The sequence below is a fragment of the Coregonus lavaretus genome (assembly GCF_964263955.1).
Source record: "Coregonus lavaretus genome assembly, contig: HAP1_SCAFFOLD_852, whole genome shotgun sequence".
In the NCBI taxonomy this organism is placed as follows: Eukaryota; Metazoa; Chordata; class Actinopteri; order Salmoniformes; family Salmonidae; genus Coregonus; species Coregonus lavaretus.
This window is the reverse complement of record NW_028159451.1, coordinates 57,993-82,318: the sequence shown is the minus strand read 5'-3', so window position 1 is coordinate 82,318 and position 24,326 is coordinate 57,993. Positions and strand designations below refer to the sequence as shown.

Here is a 24,326-nt window from a genome sequence, read left to right as displayed (position 1 = left end):
AACCCTCATCTATTATGGTTAAACGATCTGTTAACCCTCATCTATTATGGTTAAACGATCTGTTAACCCTCATCTATTATGGTTAAACGATCTGTTAACCCTCATCTATTATGGTTAAACGATCTGTTAACCCTCATCTATTATGGTTAAACGATCTGTTAACCCTCATCTATTATGGTTAAACGATCTGTTAACCCTCATCTATTATGGTTAAACGATCTGTTAACCCTCATCTATTATGGTTAAACGATCTGTTAACCCTCATCTATTATGGTTAAACGATCTGTTAACCCTCATCTATTATGGTTAAACGATCTGTTAACCCTCATCTATTATGGTTAAACGATCTGTTAACCCTCATCTATTATGGTTAAACGATCTGTTAACCCTCATCTATTATGGTTAAACGATCTGTTAACCCTCATCTATTATGGTTAAACGATCTGTTAACCCTCATCTATTATGGTTAAACGATCTGTTAACCCTCATCTATTATGGTTAAACGATCTGTTAACCCTCATCTATTATGGTTAAACGATCTGTTAACCCTCATCTATTATGGTTATAATCAGCCTTGGTTGGCTGGAACAGGAGCCTGCCCGTCTCCTACAGTTCAGGCCAGACACTCTAATCACAAGGCCACTGAGTTGGTAAACCCATGGTTATAGTCCATATTTATTGAATCCAGGTTGTACACTACTATATATATATATATATATATATATATATATATATATATATATATATATATATATATATATATATATATATATATATATATATAAGTCTATCTTTGTTCCTCGTCTTTCCCGTCAGAGGTTTCTCTTTACAGTCAACAACCTGTTGTATTTCACACCTGCAGGTTATTACAGGTCTGTCTTATTAAATAGATCTCAATGAGAATAACCTGAATACATCATGTTAAATCAAATTCACTGGCATAACCAATGAATCAGAATAACCTTTATTTGTTAAGCACATTTCCTCGTACCAGGAATTTGACTGTGTGAGTCGACGTGCTGTGTAAGTTGAAGTACCTGTGTGTCAACGTCCAGTAGCCGCACAGCCTTATCGCTGACCTGAAGCAGCATCTCCTGGGTCCAGATCTTGTCTTTAGAGTCCAGCAGCACCATCTTCTTAATGGCATCGTCCACTGTAGCGATGGACTCGGTCTTGTCCATGATGAAGGTAGACAGGTGCTGGGGAGAGAGAGAGAGAGGGGGGGGAGGGGTTCATAACATAGAGGAGTGTCGCTGTTTTAGAAGAAGAAGAAGAAGAAGAAGAAGAAGAAGAAGAAGAAGAAGAAGAAGAAGAAGAAGAAGAAGAAGAAGAAGAAGAAGAAGAAGAAGAAGAAGAAGAAGAAGAAGAAGAAGAAGAAGAAGAAGAAGAAGAAGAAGAAGAAGAAGAAGAAGAAGAAGAAGAAGAAGAAGAAGAAGAAGAAGAAGAAGAAGAAGAAGAAGAAGAAGAAGAAGAAGAAGAAGAAGAAGAAGAAGAAGAAGAAGAAGAAGAAGAAGAAGAAGGTTTAGCAGTTATCAGAACATAGGGAACATGCCATGTCTTCCTGGGCCTCAGATTGGCATGATGTAACCATAATGCTCAGTGTAACTTATCCAATACACTACCGAGTTACTCATTTTGTTCATCAGGGATAATTCAGGCCAGTTGTTCACCAATCAACAACCAACAACCACTTCGGCTACTACTTACTAGAACTCATTTAGCAGATAGCGGCTATTTTTGGGAGAAGGGTTTTATTGATAGTGATTATGACCATGAATGTGGGTTGTTGTACCTACTTTGGTTGAGTGTAATCCTCTCTGAATCAGAGCGTCTGCTATGACTAAAAAGTAATGCTAAACTAGCATTGATTTCAGCTATGCTCTATTTTATGTTAGGTATATAATAGTTAGTCATTCTGATCTCAACCCTGAGTTTGATACCTGCATTCAATCTGAACCCTCTAGCTGTGGTGAGAGAGAGAACCTCTGGTGTTAACTGAACCATGGACTGGGTGTGTGTTTTGTGTGTGTGTGTGTGTGTGTGTGTGTGTGTGTGTGTGTGTGTGTGTGTGTGTGTGTGTGTGTGTGTGTGTGTGTGTGTGTGTGTGTGTGTGTGTGTGTGTGTGTGTGTGTGTGGTGGCTAGTATAACTATAAGAAATCTAAGATGTGTTAAATAAATGATATCCAGCTCTGGGCTCCAGCTATGTATTTGGTTTGCTAACTTACTAGCTAAGTGGCTAGATGTCAAGATCAAACTTATTGGTTACAGAGACAGTCAACCCCCTCCTGGATCAAGACGTCTGTTGCCTAAATTGTTTTATGAACATTCTGTTGAATTCTAAACGATTTAAATTGATTTTTTTCCCTCACCCATCTACACACAATAGCCCATAATGACAAAGTGAAAACATAGACATTTTTGAAAATGTATTGAAAATGTAATCTTATTTACATAAGTATTCACACCCCTGTGTCAATACTTTGTAGAATCACCTTTGGCAGCGATTACAGCGGTGAGTCTTTCTGGGTAAGTCTCTAAGAGCTTTGCACACCTGGATTGTGCAATATTTGCCCATTATTCTTTTCAAAATTCTTCAAGCTCTGTCAAATTGGTTGTGGATCATTGCTAGACAACCATTTTCAGTTCTTGACATAGTTTTTGAAGTAGATTTAAGTCAAAACTGTAACTCGGCCACTCAGGAACATTCACTGTCTTCTCGTGAGCAACTCCAGTGTATATTTGGCCTTGTGTTTTAGGTTATTGTCCTGCTGAAAGGTGAATTCATATCCCAGTGTCTGGTGGAAAGCAGACTGAACAAGGTTTTTCTATAGAATTTTGCCTGAGCTTAGCTCCATTCTGTTTCTATTTTATCCTGAAAAACTCCCCAGTCCTTAACGATTACAAGCATACCCATAACATGATGCAGCCACCACTATGCTTGGAAAAATGGAGAGAATATATTGTATTGGATTTGCCCCAAACATAACACTTCGTATTCATGTCAGAAAGTTAATTGCTTTGCCACATATTTTACAGTATTATTTTAGTGCCTTGTTGCAAACAGGAAGCATGTTTTGGAATATTTTTTTATTCTGTACAGGTTTCCTTCTTTTCACTCTGTCAATTAGGTTAGTGTTGTGGAGTAACTATGTTGTTGATCCATCCTCAGTTTTCTCACAGCCATTAAACTCTGTAACTGTTTTAAAGTCCCCATTGGCCTCATGGTGAAATCACATCAAATCAAATTTCAAATTGTATTTGTCTCATGCGCCGAATACAAGAGGTGTAGACCTTACCGTGAAATGCTTACTTACAAACCCTTAACCAACAATGCAGTTCAAGAAATAGAGTTAAGAAAATATTTACTAAATAAAATGAAGTAAAAAATTAATAAAAAGTAACACAATAAGATTGGGCATTTTATTAAATTGTTCAGGAGTCTTATAGCTTGGGGGTAGAAGCTGTTAAGGAGCCTTTTGGACCTAGACTTGGCGCTCCGGTACCGCTTGCCAGTCAAAAGTTTGGACACACCTACTCATTCAAGGGTTTTTCTTTATTTTTACTATTTTCTACATTGTAGAATAATAGTGAAGACATCAAAACTATGAAATAACACACATGGAATCATGTAGTAACCAAAAAAGTGTTAAACAAATCAAAATATAATTTATTTTTGAGATTATTCAAAGTAGCCACCCTTTGCCTTGATGACAGCTTTGCACACTCTTGGCATTCTCTCAACCAGCTTCATGAGGTAGTCACCTGGAATGCATTTCAATTAACAGGTGTGCCTTGTTAAAAGTTAATTTGTGGAATTTCTTTCCTTTTTAATCTGTTTGAGCCAATCAGTTGTGTTGTTACAAGGTAGGGGGGTATACAGAAGATAGCCCTATTTGGTAAAAGACCATGTCCATATTATGGCAAGAACAGCTCAAATAAGCTAAGAGAAACAACAGTCCATCATTACTTTAAGACATGAAGGTCAGTCAAACCAGAACATTTCAAGAACTTTTAAAGTTTTTTCAAGTGCAGTCGCAAAAACCATCAAGCGCTATGATGAAACTGGCTCTCATGAGGACCGCCACAGGAAAGGAAGACGACAAGTTTATTAGAGTTACCAACCTCAGAAATTAAAGGACACCAATAAGAAGAAGAGACTTGCTTGGGCCAAGAAACAAGAGCAATGGACATTAGATGAGTCCAAATTTGAGATTTTTGGAAAACCACTGTGTCTTTGTGAGACGCAGAGTAGGTGAACAGATGATCACTGCATGTGTAGTTCCCACCGTGAAGCATGGAGGAGGAGGTGTGATTTTGTGGGGGTGCGTTGCTGGTGACACTGTCAGTGATATATTTAGAATTCAAGGCACACTTAACCAGCATGGCTACCACAGCATTCTGCAGCGATACGCCATCCCATCTGGTTTGCGCATAGTGGGACTATCATTTGTTTTTCAACAGGACAATGACCCAAAACACACCTCCAGGCTGTGTAAGGGCTATTTGACCAAGAAGGAGAGTGATGGAGTGCTGCATCAGATGACCTGGCCTCCACAATCACCCGACCTCAACCCAATTGAGATGGTTTCGGATTAGTTGGACCGCAGAGTGAAGGAAGAGCAGCCAACAAGTGCTCAGCATATGTGGGAACTCCTTCAAGACTGTTGGAAAAGCATTTCAGGCGGTGATGCAACCGGTCAGGATGCTCTCGATGGTGCAGCTGTAGAACTTGTTGAGGATCTTTTCAGTCTCCTGAGGGGGAAAAGGTGTTGTCGTGCCCTCTTCACGACTGTCTTGGTGTGTTTGGACCATGATAGTTTGTTGGTGATATGGACACCAAGGAACTTGAAACTCTCGACCCGCTCCACTACAGCCCTGTGAATGTTAATGGGAGCCTGTTCTGCCCTCCTTTTCCTGTAGTCCACAATAATCTCCTTTGTCTTGATCACGTTGAGGGAGAGGTTGTTGTCCTGGCACCACACTACCAGGTCTCTTCCCTATAGGCTGTCTCATCGTTGTCGGTGATCAGGCCTACCACTGTTGTGTCGTCAGCAAACTTAATGATGGTGTTGGAGACAGCAACCTTCCCACTAGCCATGATTGGCTGAGATAATGAGTGGGCTGGACATGCCGAGAGCGGAGTTTGGATTGATCTGCCATATAGAAGGCTTCTGTCTATTTGAGCTGGTCAGTATGTGTAGGTAATCCTGTCTAACGCAACTTTTTTTTAAATGTATCGTGTTGTAGAGCTGCATAAGTGTTGCTCTCCACTTTCTGGAGGATTGAGTTTTGAAATCAGTGGAATTAGAGTACGATAGCTAAAGAGATAGAGAAAAAATCTGTCTCCGGATTAAATCTTCAAACTAAGGGCAACCATGGCATCCGTGACAGGGAGACACGTCCATCATGCATAAAATGTAAAAATTATGTATATGGGTAAGTTAGTCTAGCAAGCTACATTTTTAGATATTACACATTTCAAATTTTTACAGAAAGTGGTTTCATTTCAAGTTAAAGTGTACTGTTAGCTAGCTAGTTGATAGAGCATGGCGTTTGCAACGCCAGGGTTGTGGGTTCGATTCCCACAGGGGGTATATATATATATATTTTTAAAGTATAATAATAATGTGACTAAACTGTAAGTCGCTCTGGATAAGAGCGTCTGCTAAATGACTGAAATGTAAATGTAAATGTAGCTAAAGTTAGCTGTCTGGCTCGCTAGCTAACGTTACGTGTATGATGTTATTATTCGTATCTCAGAGCCATTTGCTTTAATAGTTAGAACCTAATGTTAGCTAGCTAACATTGAACCTGGTTGGTTAGCTACCAGCAGATTCATGCAGGGTAGTAACGTCATGAGTTGTGATTATGGGACATTGTTTAGCTAGCTAGCTAATGTTAACTGGCTGGCTCGCTAGCTAACATTACGTGACGTGTATGATCTTACACGTTGTTTACCTAGCTAGGTTCATTGTTTAACTAGCTAGCTAGCTAGCTACATGTCTTAACAAAAGACTCCACTATGCAAGTAAGTAACCATTTCAGGTGCGTTCGTAAATTCAGTCTGAGTATGCCAGAGCGCAGAATAACTGATGAATTTACAAACGCACAACACCCGTTGAATATGGCCGGTCTCAGTAAACGTCGGCAAAAAAGCGTAATTAGATTGTTGCCAGCGGAGCTGGTTAGGCTGTTTTCATGTTATCCAGAGGTAAACAATTAACCATAATCCCAATTTTGTGTCTGAAAGTAAATAGCAAGCTATCCAATGTTAGCCAGTTAGCTTGGGTGCTTGACTGCCGTTGTGAGGTCAGAACGCTCCGATCAAACCTACTTATCGGCCAGAGCGTCAAGTGTGCGCTCTGAACGCTCTGAGAGCGAAACGAGATGGTAAAGCTTAAGAGGGTTGAACGACACTGAATGGGGGTAGACAAAGAAGAGCTCTTCACCAAAACATTGGATAGCCATTTTCTCCAAGGTGAGATTACAAGTTGATCAACTTTCAAAGCAGAATTACTTTCCCATTGTTCCCTTAAATGCAGTGTATGATATACCATTTTGTAGCTCTGTGTCTCTGCTTTTATCCAATGTAAAAAAAAAAAAAAAAAAACATTTCAAATGTTGCTACATAAGACCGAATCAAGGCGGTCGTTCACATTTTATTTTATTTATTTAACCTTTATTTAACTAGGCAAGTCAGTTAAGAACAAATACTTTTTTACAATGACGGCCTCCCCCAACTTCCCCTAACCCGGACGACGCTGGGCCAATTGTGTGCCTCCCTATCACGGCCGGCTGAGATACAGCCCAGAATCGAACCAGGGTCTGCAGTGACGCCTCTAGCTTTAGATAAGGTCGTAGATAAGATAAGGTGCCCCTCGCCACATATAAGGTCCCACAGCTGACAGTGCATATTAGAGGAAAAATCAAGCCATGAGGTTGAAGGAAATGTCCGTAGAGCTCCGAGACAGGATTGTGTCAAAGCACAGATCTGGGGAATGGGTACCAAAATGTTTGAATCATTGAAGATCCCCAAGAACACAGTGGCCTCCGTCATTCTTAAATGGAAGAAGTTTGGAACTACCAAGACTCTTCCTAGAGCTGGCCGCCCGGCCAAACTGAGCAATTGGGGGAGAAGGGCTTTGGTCAGGGAGGTGACCCAGAACCCGATTGTCACTCTGACAGTGCTCCAGCGTTCCTCTGTGGAGATGGCAGAACCTTCCAGAAGGACAACCATCTCTGCAGCACTCCACCAATCAGGCCTTTATGGTAGAGTGGCCAGACGGAAGCCACTTCTCAGTAAAAGGCACATGACAGCCCTCTTGATTTGCCAAAAGGCACCTAAAGGACTCTCAGACCATGAGAAACAAGATTCTCTGGTCTGATGAAACCAAGATTGAACTCTTTTGCTTGAATGCCAAGCGTCACGTCTGGAGGAAACCTGGCACCATCCCTACGGTGAAGCATGGTGGTGGCAGCATCATGCTGTGGGGATATTTTTCAGCGGCAGAGACTGGGAGACTAGTCAGGATCGAGGGTGAAAGGTTCACCTTTCACCCTCGATGAAAACCTGCTCCAGAGTGCTCAGGACCTCAGACTGGGGTGAAGGTTCACCTTCCAACAGGACAACGACCCTAAGCACACAGCCAAGACAATGCAGGAGTGGCTTCGGGACAAGTCTCTGAATGTCCTTAAGTGGCCCAGCCAGAGCCCGGACTTGAACCCGATCGAACAGTCAAGAGGTCTGAATACTTTCAGAATGGACTGTGTATATATACCGCATATATTTTTTTAAAATAGCGCCCCCTTGAGCTTAGTACAACTGTTTAACCCCATCAAAATCCCCAATATATACGTTAGTAACAATTTTTTTACAAACATTGTATAGCTTAAAAATATAATTACAACTATCATTTCCATATCATGGACTAATATCAGATAAAATGATTAAGGACTGCCTTTAAAGCCCATCTCTGCCCTCAAAAGAGAAATGTTATGGTCAATAGTTATATAATCATATACTAATGTTATGGTCGCTCGGTGATTGCTTTAATATGGTGCCCTTAAATGGCTTCAGATATGAACCATGTAGGGGCCAAACAACCTTTGTGTTTTAGGGAAGGGACCATTACACATACTAGTAGTATATTTGAGTGCTTTATAGATGCATACTACCTCATTCAAGTGGAAGACACACAGACACTACATACGATTAGGGTTTGACCACCTGTTTATAAAGAGAGAGAGAGAGAGAGAGAGAGAGAGAGAGAGAGAGAGAGAGAGAGAGAGAGAGAGAGAGAGAGAGAGAGAGAGAGAACAGAGCAGATTCTAGGAGAGAGAGAGACAGAGACAGAGACAGAGACAGAGAGACAGAGAGACAGAGAGACAGAGACAGAGACAGAGAGACAGAGAGAGAGACAGAGAGAGAGAGAGAGAGACAGAGAGAGAGACAGAGACAGAGAGAGAGAGAGAGAGAGAGAGAGAGAGAGAGAGAGAGAGATAGAGAGAGAGAGAGAGAGAGAGAGAGAGAACAGAGCAGATTCTAGGAGAGAGAGAGACAGAGAGACAGAGACAGAGACAGGGAGACAGAGAGAGAGACAGAGACAGAGAGACAGAGACAGAGAGACAGAGACAGAGACAGAGAGGGGAAAAGGAGAGGAAGTCTTACCTCCACATGATACTGAGACGTCTCCTGCATGATAACATTGGAGTACTTCTTCCGTTGCTCTGTAAAGTAAAGTTTAAAAAACAGTGAGTACTAATAAAAACCAACCACTGTTGAAAGGTGACCGAGGACCATCAGCCACATCTATACCCCCACCCCCACTGTAAGAAGCCACAGCACCATCAGCCACATCTATACCCCCACCCCCACTGTAAGAAGCCACAGCACCATCAGCCACATCTATACCCCACCCCCACTGTAAGAAGCCACAGCACCATCAGCCACATCTATACCCCCACCCCCACTGTAAGAAGCCACAGCACCATCAGCCACATCTATACCCCCACCCCCACTGTAAGAAGCCACAGCACCATCAGCCACATCTATACCCCCACCCCCACTGTAAGAAGCCACAGCACCATCAGCCACATCTATACCCCCACCCCCACTGTAAGAAGCCACAGCACCATCAGCCACATCTATACCCCCACCCCCACCAATTAACTCCCCCCAAGTCAACCATGCCCACACCCCATTTAGGCCCCCTCAGATCAGACCTGGGTCTGTACATAGTCAATGGTAGGCTTCGAGGGGACTCCTATGGTAGGTACACCTATAGCTCATCTCTTGGCAGTAGTTCTGTAGACTACTTTATCACTGACCTCAACCCAGAGTCTCTCAGAGCGTTCACAGTCAGCCCACTGACACCCCTATCAGACCACAGCAAAATCACAGTCCACTTGAACAGAGCAATACTCAATCATGAGGCATCAAAGCCAAAGGAACTGAATAATATTAAGAAATGCTATAGATGGAGGGAAAGTAGTGTAGAAACCTACCAAAAAACAATTAGGCAACAACAAATTCAATCCCTTTTAGACAACTTCCTGGACAAAACGTTCCACTGTAATAGTGAAGGTGTAAACTTGGCAGTAGAAAACCTAAACAGTATATTTGACCTCTCAGCTTCCCTATCAAATCTAAAAATCTCTAACAGAAAACCGAAGAAAAGTAACAACCGTGATAAATGGTTTGATGAAGAATGCAAAAACCTAAGAAAGAAATTGGGAAACCTATCCAACCAAAAACATAGAGACCCAGAAAACCTGAGCCTACGCCTTCACTATGGTGAATCACTAAAACAATACAGAAATACACTACGGAAAAAGAAGGAACAGCATGTCAGAAATCAGCTCAATGTACTTGAAGAATCCATAGACTCTAACCACTTCTGGGAAAATTGGAAAACACTAAACAAACAACAACACGAAGAGCTATCTATCCAAAACGGAGATGTATGGATAAACCACTTCTCCAATCTGTTTGGCCCTATAACAGAGAACAAACAGCAAAAAAATATATATGATCAAATGCAAATCTTAGAATCAACTATCTACACCACCATCTATAGCATGACTAGACCCAGCCTCATCTACACCACCATCTATAGCATGACTAGACCCAGCCTCATCTACACCACCATCTATAGCATGACTAGACCCAGCCTCATCTACACCACCATCTATAGCATGACTAGACCCAGCCTCATCTACACCACCATCTATAGCATGACTAGACCCAGCCTCATCTACACCACCATCCATAGCATGACTAGACCCAGCCTCATCTACACCACCATCTATAGCATGACTAGACCCAGCCTCATCTACACCACCATCTATAGCATGACTAGACCCAGCCTCATCTACACCACCATCTATAGCATGACTAGACCCAGCCTCATCTACACCACCATCTATAACATGACTAGGCCCAGCCTCATCTACACCACCATCCATAGCCTGACTAGACCCAGCCTCATCTACACCACCATCTATAGCATGACTAGACCCAGCCTCATCTACACCACCATCTATAGCATGACTAGACCCAGCCTCATCTACACCACCATCTATAGCATGACTAGGCCCAGCCTCATCTACACCACCATCTATAGCATGACTAGGCCCAGCCTCATCTACACCACCATCTATAGCATGACTAGGCCCAGCCTCTGCTGCCTGCGTCTCATGGCCTCCTGCACGTTGACCTCTATTTCCCCCACTGGTGCTTGAACCCTCACCTTGTCTACGGCCTTTATGTGGGCAGGCAAAGCTCTTATGCCCCAAATCCCCACACTCAAAGCACCGTAGACTATCTGTGCTGGCAAACCCTGCGTAGAGCCCCTCCCCATGCCTCACTTTAAAATGCACATTTAACTGCTGCTCATTGTTATTCAGAAACATCAACACTTGCCTCCGGAACGAAACAACACGCTTAACGGCATCTGACTGAAAACCTGCAGACAGTACACGAAAACCACTAGCAAACTTACCAAAACGACTCAACTTCTTCCTGATTTGATCATCCGTAATAAACGGAGGCAAATTTGCAACTACCACCCTGGCCGAAGGGGTAGAAAGAGGAGAAATTGGCACCAACACACCCCTTACAAATATTCCACTAGAAAAGAGCCACCCACCAAATTTGCTCTTTTCATAAACACAACCACAGCTTTGTTCATTCTGGATGCGGAATGTATAAATTCAACTCCTACCTGTTGGCCGACCGCGAGCAGAACCTCCTCCACCTTAATTCCATTCTCAGGAACACACCTGAATCCATGCCGTAACGACAGCGTCTCCTCCGCGCTAGACTGCGAGGCCATCGCTCACACCACACCGTTATAAACCCCAGGAAACTAAACCTCTGTCCTCTTCCTCCCTAACTTTGAAAATAAAAACAGTGGGTACCACTAAAACAAACAGTGCATTAATTAACCCTCCACCATAGAAAAGAGAAATTGAAAGGTAAAAACAAGGAAAGAGAGGGTGAGAGAGAGAGAGGGTGTGAGAGAGAGAGAGAGAGAGAGAGAGAGAGAGAGAGAGAGAGAGAGAGAGGGTGTGAGAGAGAGAGAGAGAGAGAGAGAGAGGGTGACAGAGAGAGAAAGAGAGAGAGAGAGACAGAGAGAGAGAGAGAGAGAGAGAGAGAGAGAGAGAGAGAGAGGGTGAGAGAGAGAGAGGGTGTGAGAGAGAGCGAGAGAGAGAGAGCGAGAGAGAGAGACAGAGAGACAGAGAGACAGAGAGAGAGAGAGAGAGAGAGAGAGAGAGGGTGACAGAGACAGAGAGAGAGAGAGAGGGTGACAGAGAAAGAGAGAGAGAGAGAGACAGAGAGACAGAGAGACAGAGAGACAGAGAGACAGAGAGAGAGAGAGAGAGAGAGAGAGACAGACAGACAGACAGACAGACAGACAGACAGACAGACAGACAGACAGACAGACAGAGAGGGTGAGAGAGAGAGAGAGAGAAAGAGAAATAGAGAGAGGGTGACAGAGACAGAGAGGGTGAGAGACAGAGAGAGAGAGAGAGAGAGAGAGAGAGAGAGAGAGCGAGAGAGAGAGAGAGAGAGAGACATAGAGACAGACAGACAGACAGAGAGAGAGACAACGTAAGAAGAGAGAGATAGAGAGAGAGAGAGAGAGAGAGAGAGAGAGAGAGAGAGAGAGAGAGAGAGAGAGAGAGAGAGAGAGAGAGAGAGACAGAGAGAGAGAGAGAGAGAGAGAGAGAGAGAGAGAGAAAGGCTAGTGGAGCAGTATAAGGAAGTGAAATGACACCAGTGAAACAAACTACATGACCTCTCACCCCTCTACTATAACTACATTGTAAAGGTACGTATCTTGCATGTACAGTCAAATAACACCCCTACTTCCTGGAGTGTATGTCCATGTCCCAAATGACACCCTATTCCCTACATAGTGCACTACTTTAGACCAGAGTTCTATGGACCATAGTGCACTACTTTAGACCAGAGCTCTATGGACCATAGGGCACTACTTTAGACCAGAGCTCTATGGACCATAGTGCACTACTTTAGACCAGAGCTCTATGGACCATAGGGCACTACTTTAGACCAGAGCTCTATGGACCATAGGGCACTACTTTAGACCAGAGCTCTATGGACCATAGGGCACTACTTTAGACCAGACCTCTATGGACCATAGTGCACTACTTTAGACCAGAGTTCTATGGACCATAGTGCACTACTTTAGACCAGACCTCTATGGACCATAGTGCACTACTTTAGACCAGAGCTCTATGGACCATAGTGCACTACTTTAGACCAGACCTCTATGGACCATAGTGCACTACTTTAGACCAGAGCTCTATGGACCATAGTGCACTACTTTAGACCAGACCTCTATGGACCATAGTGCACTACTTTAGACCAGACCTCTATGGACCATAGTGCACTACTTTAGACCAGAGCTCTATGGACCATAGTGCACTACTTTAGACCAGAGCTCTATGGACCATAGTGCACTATGTAGGGAATAGGGTGCCTTTTGGAACACATCCCCTATCTCAGCTGCACATTCAGTTGATCAACCTCCTCATTCAAAACTATCTGTATTACTGCACCACTTAGTTCTGAATCATCTAACAGAAAATCAGTAACTCATTGTCTTGAAGAGACTGTCCTGTCGTCTAACAGTAACTCATTGTCTTGGAGAGACTGTCCTGTCATCTAACAGTAAACCAGTAACTCATTGTCTTGGAGACACTGTCCTGTCGTCAAACAGTAAACCAGTAACTCATTGTCTTGGAGAGACTGTCCTGTCCTGTCATCTAACAGTAAACCAGTAACTCATTGTCTTGGAGAGACTGTCCTGTCGTCTAACAGTAAACCAGTAACTCATTGTCTTGGAGAGACTGTCCTGTCCTGTCGTCTAACAGTAAACCAGTAACTCATTGTCTTGGAGACACTGTCCTGTCGTCTAACAGTAAACCAGTAACTCATTGTCTTGGAGACACTGTCCTGTCGTCTAACAGTAAACCAGTAACGCATTGTCTTGGAGAGACTGTCCTGTCGTCTAACAGTAAACCAGTAACTCATTGTCTTGGAGAGACTGTCCTGTCGTCTAACAGTAACTCATTGTCTTGGAGAGACTGTCCTGTCGTCTAACAGTAAACCAGTAACTCGTTGTCTTGGAGAGACTGTCCTGTCATATAACAGTAAACCAGTAACTCATTGTCTTGAAGAGACTGTCCTGTCGTCTAACAGTAAACCAGTAACTCGTTGTCTTGGAGAGACTGTCCTGTCATATAACAGTAAATCAGTAACTCATTGTCTTGGAGAGCCTGTCCTGTCGTCTAACAGTAAACCAGTAACTCATTGTCTTGGAGAGACTGTCCTGTCGTCTAACAGTAAACCAGTAACTCATTGTCTTGGAGAGCCTGTCCTGTCGTCTAACAGTAAACCAGTAACTCATTGTCTTGGAGAGACTGTCCTGTCCTGTCATCTAACAGTAAACCAGTAACTCATTGTCTTGGAGAGACTGTCCTGTCCTGTCATCTAACAGTAAACCAGTAACTCATTGTCTTGGAGACACTGTCCTGTCGTCTAACAGTAAATCAGTAACTCATTGTCTTGAAGAGACTGTCCTGTCGTCTAACAGTAAACCAGTAACTCATTGTCTTGGAGAGACTGTCCTGTCGTCTAACAGTAACTCATTGTCTTGGAGAGACTGTCCTGTCATCTAACAGTAAACCAGTAACTCATTGTCTTGGAGAGACTGTCCTGTCATCTAACAGTAAACCAGTAACTCATTGTCTTGGAGAGACTGTCCTGTCCTGTCATCTAACAGTAAACCAGTAACTCATTGTCTTGGAGAGACTGTCCTGTCGTCTAACAGTAAACCAGTAACTCATTGTCTTGGAGAGACTGTCCTGTCCTGTCATCTAACAGTAAACCAGTAACTCATTGTCTTGGAGAGACTGTCCTGTCGTCTAACAGTAAATCAGTAACTCATTGTCTTGAAGAGACTGTCCTGTCATCTAACAGTAAACCAGTAACTCATTGTCTTGGAGAGACTGTCCTGTCCTGTCATCTAACAGTAAACCAGTAACTCATTGTCTTGGAGAGACTGTCCTGTCGTCTAACAGTAAACCAGTAACTCATTGTCTTGAAGAGACTGTCCTGTCGTCTAACAGTAAACCAGTAACTCATTGTCTTGGAGACACTGTCCTGTCGTCTAACAGTAAACCAGTAACTCATTGTCTTGGAGACACTGTCCTGTCGTCTAACAGTAAACCAGTAACTCATTGTCTTGGAGACACTGTCCTGTCGTCTAACAGTAAACCAGTAACTCATTGTCTTGGAGAGACTGTCCTGTCCTGTCGTCTAACAGTAACCAGTAACTCATTGTCTTGGAGACACTGTCCTGTCATCTAACAGTAAACCAGTAACTCATTGTCTTGGAGAGACTGTCCTGTCGTCTAACAGTAAACCAGTAACTCATTGTCTTGGAGAGACTGTCCTGTCGTCTAACAGTAAACCAGTAACTCATTGTCTTGGAGACACTGTCCTGTCCTGTCGTCTAACAGTAACCAGTAACTCATTGTCTTGGAGAGACTGTCCTGTCGTCTAACAGTAAACCAGTAACTCATTGTCTTGGAGAGACTGTCCTGTCGTCTAACAGTAAACCAGTAACTCATTGTCTTGAAGAGACTGTCCTGTCCTGTCGTCTAACAGTAACCAGTAACTCAATGTCTTGGAGAGACTGTCCTGTCCTGTCGTCTAACAGTAAACCAGTAACTCATTGTCTTGGAGAGACTGTCCTGTTGTCTAATATAGGGAATAGGGTGTGATTTGGAACGCATTCCTCCTGCCTGCAGTACCACAGGACTTCGGATGCGGAAGTGCCGCTGCGTGTGTCCATGCAGATTCTGCCACATCACCTCACCTCCAGAACCTAAGGATTCACACTATATGGCCAAGCTTCAAAGGCAAAATTGGCTGGATCGTAAAAATTTATGAAAACACAAATGAGCTTTTGGGTCTTAATTTAAAGTTAGTGTTAGGCATAAGGTCAGCAAGGTTAGGGTTAAATCAGATTTTAACAAAATCATTTGTAGAACTTCCGGATTTGCAGCTTGGCCAGATAGTGACAACCAAAACATAGCCCTATCAACGCTCCCATCTCTCAGGCTAGCTGATTTCCCTTCAATGCCGACTAGTAGTGTGTCCCAAATAGCACCCTATTTCCTATTCAGGGACAAAATAAATACACTATATAGGGAATAGGGTGCCATTTCAGATGCAGCGTTGGCCGTATGTCACCACAAACACAGCCGTATCAAACCGTCCATCTCTCAAACTGATTTCCTTTCCATCCCACTGGGTACACACTGGTTGAATCAACGTTGTTTCCACGTCATTTCAATGAAATGACGTTGAACCAACGTGGAAGACTTTTGAAACTGACGTCTGTGCCCAGTGGGACGCTAAAAGAGTCTGAGCCTGTATTCAGAGTAGGAGGGCTGAACTAGGATCAGTTTAGCCTTCTAGATCACAATGAATAAGATGATATGGACAGTGGGTGAGGGCTGATCCCAGGTCAGATCACCCCTAATGTTTACTGCAACTAGAACAGACTAATGAGCCAGTCACCAGTCAGAGGACTACATGTTTAAAACCTGTTACAGCTCACACAATCAATGAGAAAAAAAAGCTATAGGTCATTGAAATAAAAACGCCATCTCAATTAAACCCACAGCATAACATGAAGAAACAGGAAGACAGACCTAGAAATACTAACGTTGGAAAACAACAACTACAAACCCCAAGATGACCATTAGAAACACTGAGGAGAAACTGAGAGAGAGCGAGACAGAGACAGAGACAGAGACAGAGACAGAGGGAGACAGAGAGAGAGAGAGAGAGACAGAGAGAGAGAGAGAGACAGAGAGAGAGACAGAGACAGACAGAGACAGAGAGAGACAGAGACAGAGAGAGAGACAGAGAGAGACAGACAGAGACAGAGAGAGACAGAGACAGAGACAGAGAGAGAGACAGAGAGAGAGAGAGACAGAGAAAGAGAGAGAGAGTTCCGAATCACGAACAACAGACGAGCAGGAAGAGCAAGAGGAAGGTTAAAGTTCTTCATTTCTACAGGATATGATACAGAGCCTGAGGGATATCCTGGAGTTATGTTACCTGATGAAGACATGCTCTCCTTTCTAAAAACGGTCAAAGTCGAGATACTTCGGTCTGTGTCGTCCAAAGCCCAGGGCAGAGAATTCCTAATAGTGTGGCTCCTATCTCTCTCTACCTCTCCATCCCTCTTTCCTTTCATCCCCGATGAGGCAGATAACAGGGGAGGTGGGAGGAGGGTTGGGGATGGTTTTGCATAGTGCTTTTCTGCTGCACCGGGGCGGGATGGAGGGATGGAGGGATGGGGGGATGGAGAGATGGAGGGATGGAGAGATGGAGGGATGGAGAGATGGAGGGATGGAGAGATGGAGGAGAGGAGAGATGGAGAGATGGAGGGATGGATGGATGAGGGATGGAGGGATGGAGAGATGGAGGGATGAGGGATGGAGAGATGGAGGGATTGAGAGATGGATGGATGGAGAGATGGAGAGATGGAGGGATGGAGAGATGGAGAGATGGGGGGATGGAGGAGAGGAGAGATGGAGAGATGGAGGGATGGATGGATGAGGGATGGAGAGATGGAGGGATGGAGAGATGGATGGATGGAGAGATGGAGAGATGGAGGGATGGAGAGATGGATGGATGAGGGATGGAGGATGGAGGGATGGAGAGATGGATGGATGAGGGATGGAGGATGGAGGGATGGAGAGATGGATGGATGAGGGATGGAGAGATAGATGAAGGAGAGGAGGGATGAGGGATGGAGGTTTTTTGCATGCGAGAAGGTGATATAAACACAGATTCAATAAACAGCTTTGATGATATCACACTATACTGCATAACTAGCATACCCTATATTAAAATATCATATAGATTTAACTAGCATACCCTATATTAAAATATCATATAGATTTAACTAGCATACCCTATATTAAAATATCCTATAGATTTAACTAGCATACCCTATATTAAAATATCATATAGATTTAACTAGCATACCCTATATTAAAATATCATATAGATTTAACTAGCATACCCTATATTAAAATATCATATAGATTTAACTAGCATACCCTATATTAAAATATCATATAGATTTAACTAGCATACCCTATATTAAAATATCCTATAGATTTAACTAACATACCCTATATTAAAATATCATATAGATTTAACTAGCATACCCTATATTAAAATATCATATAGATTTAACTAACATACCCTATATTAAAATATCATATAGATTTAACTAACATACCCTATATTAAAATATCATATAGATTTAACTAGCATACCCTATATTAAAATATCATATAGATTTAACTAGCATACCCTATATTAAAACATCATATAGATTTAACTAGCATACCCTATATTAAAATATCATATAGATTTAACTAGCATACCCTATATTAAAATATCATATAGATTTAACTAGCATACCCTATATTAAAATATCATATAGATTTAACTAGCATATCCTATATTAAAATATCATATAGATTTAACTAGCATACCCTATATTAAAATATCATATAGATTTAACTAACATACCCTATATTAAAATATCCTATACATTTAACTAGCATACCCTATATTAAAATATTCTATTGAATTAACAAACATACCCTATATTAAAGTATACTGAACAAAAATATAAACGCAACAACTTCAAAGATTTAACTGAGTTACAGTTCAGGAAATTAGGAAATCAGTCAATTGAAATAAATTCATTAGGCCCTAATCTGTTGATTTCACGACTGGGAATACAGATATGCATCTGTTGGTCACAGAAACCTTTAAAAAAAGGTAGGGGTGTGGATCAGAAAACCAGTAAGTATCTGGTGTGACCACCATTTGCCTCATGCAGCGCGACACGTCTCCTTCGCATAGAGTTGATCAGGCTGTTGATTGTGGCCTGTGGAATGTTGTCCCACTCCTCTTCAATGGCTGTGCGAAGTTTCTGGATATTGGCGGGAACTGGAACACGCTGTCGTACACGTTGATCCAGAGCATCCCAAACATGCTCAATGGGCAACATGTCTGGTGAGTATGCAGGCCATAGAAGAACTGGGACATTTTCACACACTGGACTCTACCTACACACTGGACTCTACCCACACACTGGACTCTACCCACACACTGGACCCTACCCTCACACTGGACTCTACCCACACACTGGACTCTACCCCCACACTGGACCCTACCACACACTGGACTCTACCACACACTGGACTCTACCCACACACTGGACTCTACCCACACACTGGACCCTACCACACACTGGACTCTACCCCACACACTGGACTCTACCCACACACTGGACTCTACCACTGGACTCTACCCACACACTGGACTCTACCCACACATTGGACTCTACCCACACACTGGACTCTACCACACACTGGACTCTACCACACACTGGACTCTACCCACACTGGACTCTACCCACACTGGACTCTACCACACACTGGACTCTACCACACACTGGACTCTACCCACACACTGGACTCTACCCACACACTGGACTCTACCCACACACTGGACTCTACCCACACACTGGACTCTACCACACACTGGACTCTACCCACACACTGGACTCTACCCACACACTGGACTCTACCCACACACTGGACTCTACCCACACACTGGACTCTACCCACACACTGGACTCTACCCACACACTGGACTCTACCCTCACACTAGACTCTACCCACACCCCCTGGACTCTACCACACACTGGACTCTACCCACACACTGGACTCTACCCACACACTGGACTCTACCCACACACTGGACTCTACCCTCACACTGGACTCTACCCACACCCCCTGGACTCTACCACACACTGGACTCTACCCACACACTGGACTCTACCACACACTGGACTCTACCCACACACTGGACTCTACCCACACACTGGACTCTACCCACACACTGGACTCTACCCACACACTGGACTCTACCACACACTGGACTCTACCCTCACACTGGACTCTACCCCACACACTGGACTCTACCACACACTGGACTCTACCCACACACTGGACTCTACCCCCACACTGGACTCTACCCACACACTGGACTCTACCCACACACTGGACTCTACCACACACTGGACTACCCACACACTGGACTCTACCCACACACTGGACCCTACCCACACACTGGACTCTACCCCACACACTGGACTCTACCCCACACACTGGACTCTACCCACACACTGGACTCTACCCACACACTGGACTCTACCCACACACTGGACTCTACCACACACTGGACTCTACCCACACACTCACTAGACTCTACCCACACACTGGACTCTACCCGCACACTGGACTCTACCCGCACACTGGACTCTACCACACACTGGACTCTACCCACACACTGGACTCTACCCACACACTGGACTCTACCCACACACTGGACTCTACCCACACACTCACTAGACTCTACCACACACTGGACTCTACCCACACACTCACTAGACTCTACCCACACACTGGACTCTACCACACACTGGACTCTACCCACACACTGGACTCTACCCACACACTGGACTCTACCCACACACTCACTAGACTCTACCACACACTGGACTCTACCCACACACTCACTAGACTCTACCCACACACTGGACTCTACCCACACACTGGACTCTACCCACACACTGGACTCTACCCACACACTGGACTCTACCCACACACTGGACTCTACCCACACACTCACTAGACTCTACCCACACACTCACTAGACTCTACCACACACTGGACTCTACCCACACACTCACTAGACTCTACCCACACACTCACTAGACTCTACCCACACACTGGACTCTACCACACACTGGACTCTACCCACACACTGGACTCTACCCACACACTGGACTCTACCACACACTGGACTCTACCCACACACTCACTAGACTCTACCCACACACTGGACTCTACCCACACACTGGACTACCCACACACTGGACTCTACCCACACACTGGACTCTACCCACACACTGGACTCTACCCACACACTGGACTCTACCCACACACTGGACTCTACCCACACACTGGACTCTACCCACACACTGGACTCTACCCACACACTGGACTCTACCCACACACTGGACTCTACCCACACACTGGACTCTACCACACACTGGACTCTACCCACACTCTGGACTCTACCCAACACACTGGACTCTACCCCACACTGGACTCTACCCACACACTGGACTCTACCCACACACTGGACTCTACCCACACACTGGACTCTACCCACACACTGGACTCTACCCACACACTGGACTCTACCCACACACTGGACTCTACCCACATACTGGACTCTACCACACACTGGACTCTACCCACACACTGGACTCTACCCACACACTGGACTCTACCCACACACCGGACTCTACCCACACACTGGACTCTACCCACACACTGGACTCTACCCACACACTGGACTCTACCCACACACTGGACTCTACCCACACACTGGACTCTACCCACACACTGGACTCTACCACACACTGGACTCTACCCACACACTGGACTCTACCCACACTGGACTCTACCCACACACTGGACTCTACCACACACTGGACTCCACCACACACTGGACTCTACCCACACACTGGACTCTACCCACACACTGGACTCTACCACACACTGGACTCTACCACACACTGGACTCTACCACACACTGGACTCCACCACACACTGGACTCTACCCACACACTGGACTCTACCACACACTGGACTCTACCACACACTGGACTCCACCACACACTGGACTCTACCCGCACACTGGACTCTACCCACACACTGGACTCTACCACACACTGGACTCTACCACACACTGGACTCTACCACACACTGGACTCTACCCGCACACTGGACTCTACCCACACACTGGACTCTACCACACACTGGACTCTACCACACACTGGACTCTACCACACACTGGACTCCACCACACACTGGACTCTACCCACACACTGGACTCTACCACACACTGGACTCCACCACACACTGGACTCTACCCGCACACTGGACTCTACCCACACACTGGACTCTACCACACACTGGACTCCACCACACACTGGACTCTACCCACACACTGGACTCTACCACACACTGGACTCTACCACACACTGGACTCTACCACACACTGGACTCTACCACACACTGGACTCCACCACACACTGGACTCCACCACACACTGGACTCTACCCACACACTGGACTCTACCACACACTGGACTCCACCACACACTGGACTCTACCCGCACACTGGACTCTACCCACACACTGGACTCTACCACACACTGGACTCCACCACACACTGGACTCTACCCGCACACTGGACTCTACCCACACACTGGACTCTACCACACACTGGACTCTACCCACACACTGGACCCTACCACACACTTCCATACCCTGCACATTGACTCAGTACTGGTACCCCGTGTATATAGTCAAGCTATCATTGCTCATTGTGTATTTATTCATATGGTTTTTTTATTTGTATTATTATTATTATTATTATTATTATTTTAAATGTTTTATTGTATTCTACATTGTTGGGAAGGGCCTGTAAGCATTTCACTGTTAGTCTACACCTGTTGTTTACAAAGCATGTGATGATTTACATGTGATTTGATTTTGAACCAATGGTAATAGTTACAAAACTGAAAACCCCTCCCACCTGACACTCCAGGCAGGCTAACGCAAACGATCAAAGTATTTGAAAGATTTCAAATAGTATTTGAACCCAGATCTGGTTGGAAGGTGGTGCTGTAGGGGGACAGTGAGCTCATGACTAAAGGCAGGCTGGGAAGGGAAGGGGTGGGGCCGGGACAGACAGAGAAATAGACAGGGATAGACCAACATACACACACACACACGCACACACACACGCACACACACACGCACACACACACACGCACGCACACACACACATGCACACACGCACGCACACAGGCACGCGCGCACGCACGCACACGCACGCACACGCAAACACACGCAAACGCACACCAACACACCACTCTTTCTCATTTTCAATGAGTCTGTTCGTCTGCTAGAAGGCTGTGACTCCTGCCTTTAGGCACACACTGATACATGCAAACTCTCACGTATGCACGCACGAACGCACGCACGAACGCACGCACAAACGCACGCACACAAAGACACAATGACACAGGGAAGCCCACAGCATCCTCTACTAGGTACATAACATTAGTTAACACCACTAGTTAGTTAGTATCTAGTTAGTAGCTACAGGGCTGTCTCCGACAAAAAAATTATGTTGGTAAACCGAGAGACATTCTTTGACCAATCGATTGGTCGAAATGTTAAAATGTGTATTTTCCATACATAGACACACCCTGGGTGTTTTAATAAAAACAAACTATATGCACTGAGCTTGTCTGATGCTTTAAGCGCTCTGTTTGATGAAAATAATTAAGACACACAAATTACTCTACAGGCAGTCCGACCGCAATTGATTTGATTGTGCCGGGCCGGGCTCAGACTTTTAAAAAAAGACAGCAAGTGACTGTGACTAGCACCTGTTGTCTCCCTCCTCCCTGCTGGAGTGACCACCACAGAACAGTGACTGTGACTAGCACCTGTTGTCTCCCTCCTCCCTGCTGGAGTGACCACCACAGAACAGTGACTGTGACTAGCACCTGTTGTCTCCCTCCTCCCTGCTGGAGTGACCACCACAGAACAGTGACTGTGACTAGCACCTGTTGTCTCCCTCTCCTCCCTGCTGGAGTGACCACCACAGAACAGTGACTGTGACTAGCACCTGTTGTCTCCCTCTCCTCCCTGCTGGAGTGACCACCACAGAACAGTGACTGTGACTAGCACCTGTTGTCTCCCTCCTCCCTGCTGGAGTGACCACCACAGAACAGTGACTGTGACTAGCACCTGTTGTCTCCCTCTCCTCCCTGCTGGAGTGACCACCACAGAACAGTGACTGTGACTAGCACCTGTTGTCTCCCTCTCCTCCCTGCTGGAGCGACCACCACAGAACAGTGACTGTGACTAGCACCTGTTGTCTCCCTCCTCCCTGCTGCAGTGACCACCACAGAACAGTGACTGTGACTAGCACCTGTTGTCTCCCTCCTCCCTGCTGGAGTGACCACCACAGAACAGTGACTGTGACTAGCACCTGTTGTCTCCCTCTCCTCCCTGCTGGAGTGACCACCACAGAACAGTGACTGTGACTAGCACCTGTTGTCTCCCTCCTCCCTGCTGGAGTGACCACCACAGAACAGTGACTGTGACTAGCACCTGTTGTCTCCCTCCTCCCTGCTGGAGTGACCACCACAGAACAGTGACTGTGACTAGCACCTGTTGTCTCCCTCCTCCCTGCTGCAGTGACCACCACAGAACAGTGACTGTGACTAGCACCTGTTGTCTCCCTCCTCCCTGCTGGAGTGACCACCACAGAACAGTGACTGTGACTAGCACCTGTTGTCTCCCTCTCCTCCCTGCTGGAGTGACCACCACAGAACAGTGACTGTGACTAGCACCTGTTGTCTCCCTCTCCTCCCTGCTGCAGTGACCACCACAGAACAGTGACTAGCACCTGTTGTCTCCCTCTCCTCCCTGCTGGAGCGACCACCACAGAACAGTGACTGTGACTAGCACCTGTTGTCTCCCTCCTCCCTGCTGGAGTGACCACCACAGAACAGTGACTGTGACTAGCACCTGTTGTC

The 24,326-nt window shown here is 45.1% G+C and overlaps 1 protein-coding gene across 1 annotated transcript in view; it reads right to left on the bottom strand.

Annotated features, from left to right (window-relative positions):
• The window catches only part of LOC311122833 (epidermal growth factor receptor kinase substrate 8-like protein 2), a 77,251-nt gene that overhangs the window by 25,956 nt on the left and 26,969 nt on the right, over positions 1 to 24,326 (bottom strand). The window contains exons 4-5 of the mRNA XM_084197148.1: positions 8,670 to 8,728; positions 1,038 to 1,199 (exon numbers count right to left, since the gene is read on the bottom strand). Of these exons, the coding sequence (XP_084053274.1) occupies positions 1,038 to 1,199; positions 8,670 to 8,728 (221 nt within the window). The remainder of the gene's footprint in view (positions 1 to 1,037; positions 1,200 to 8,669; positions 8,729 to 24,326) is intronic.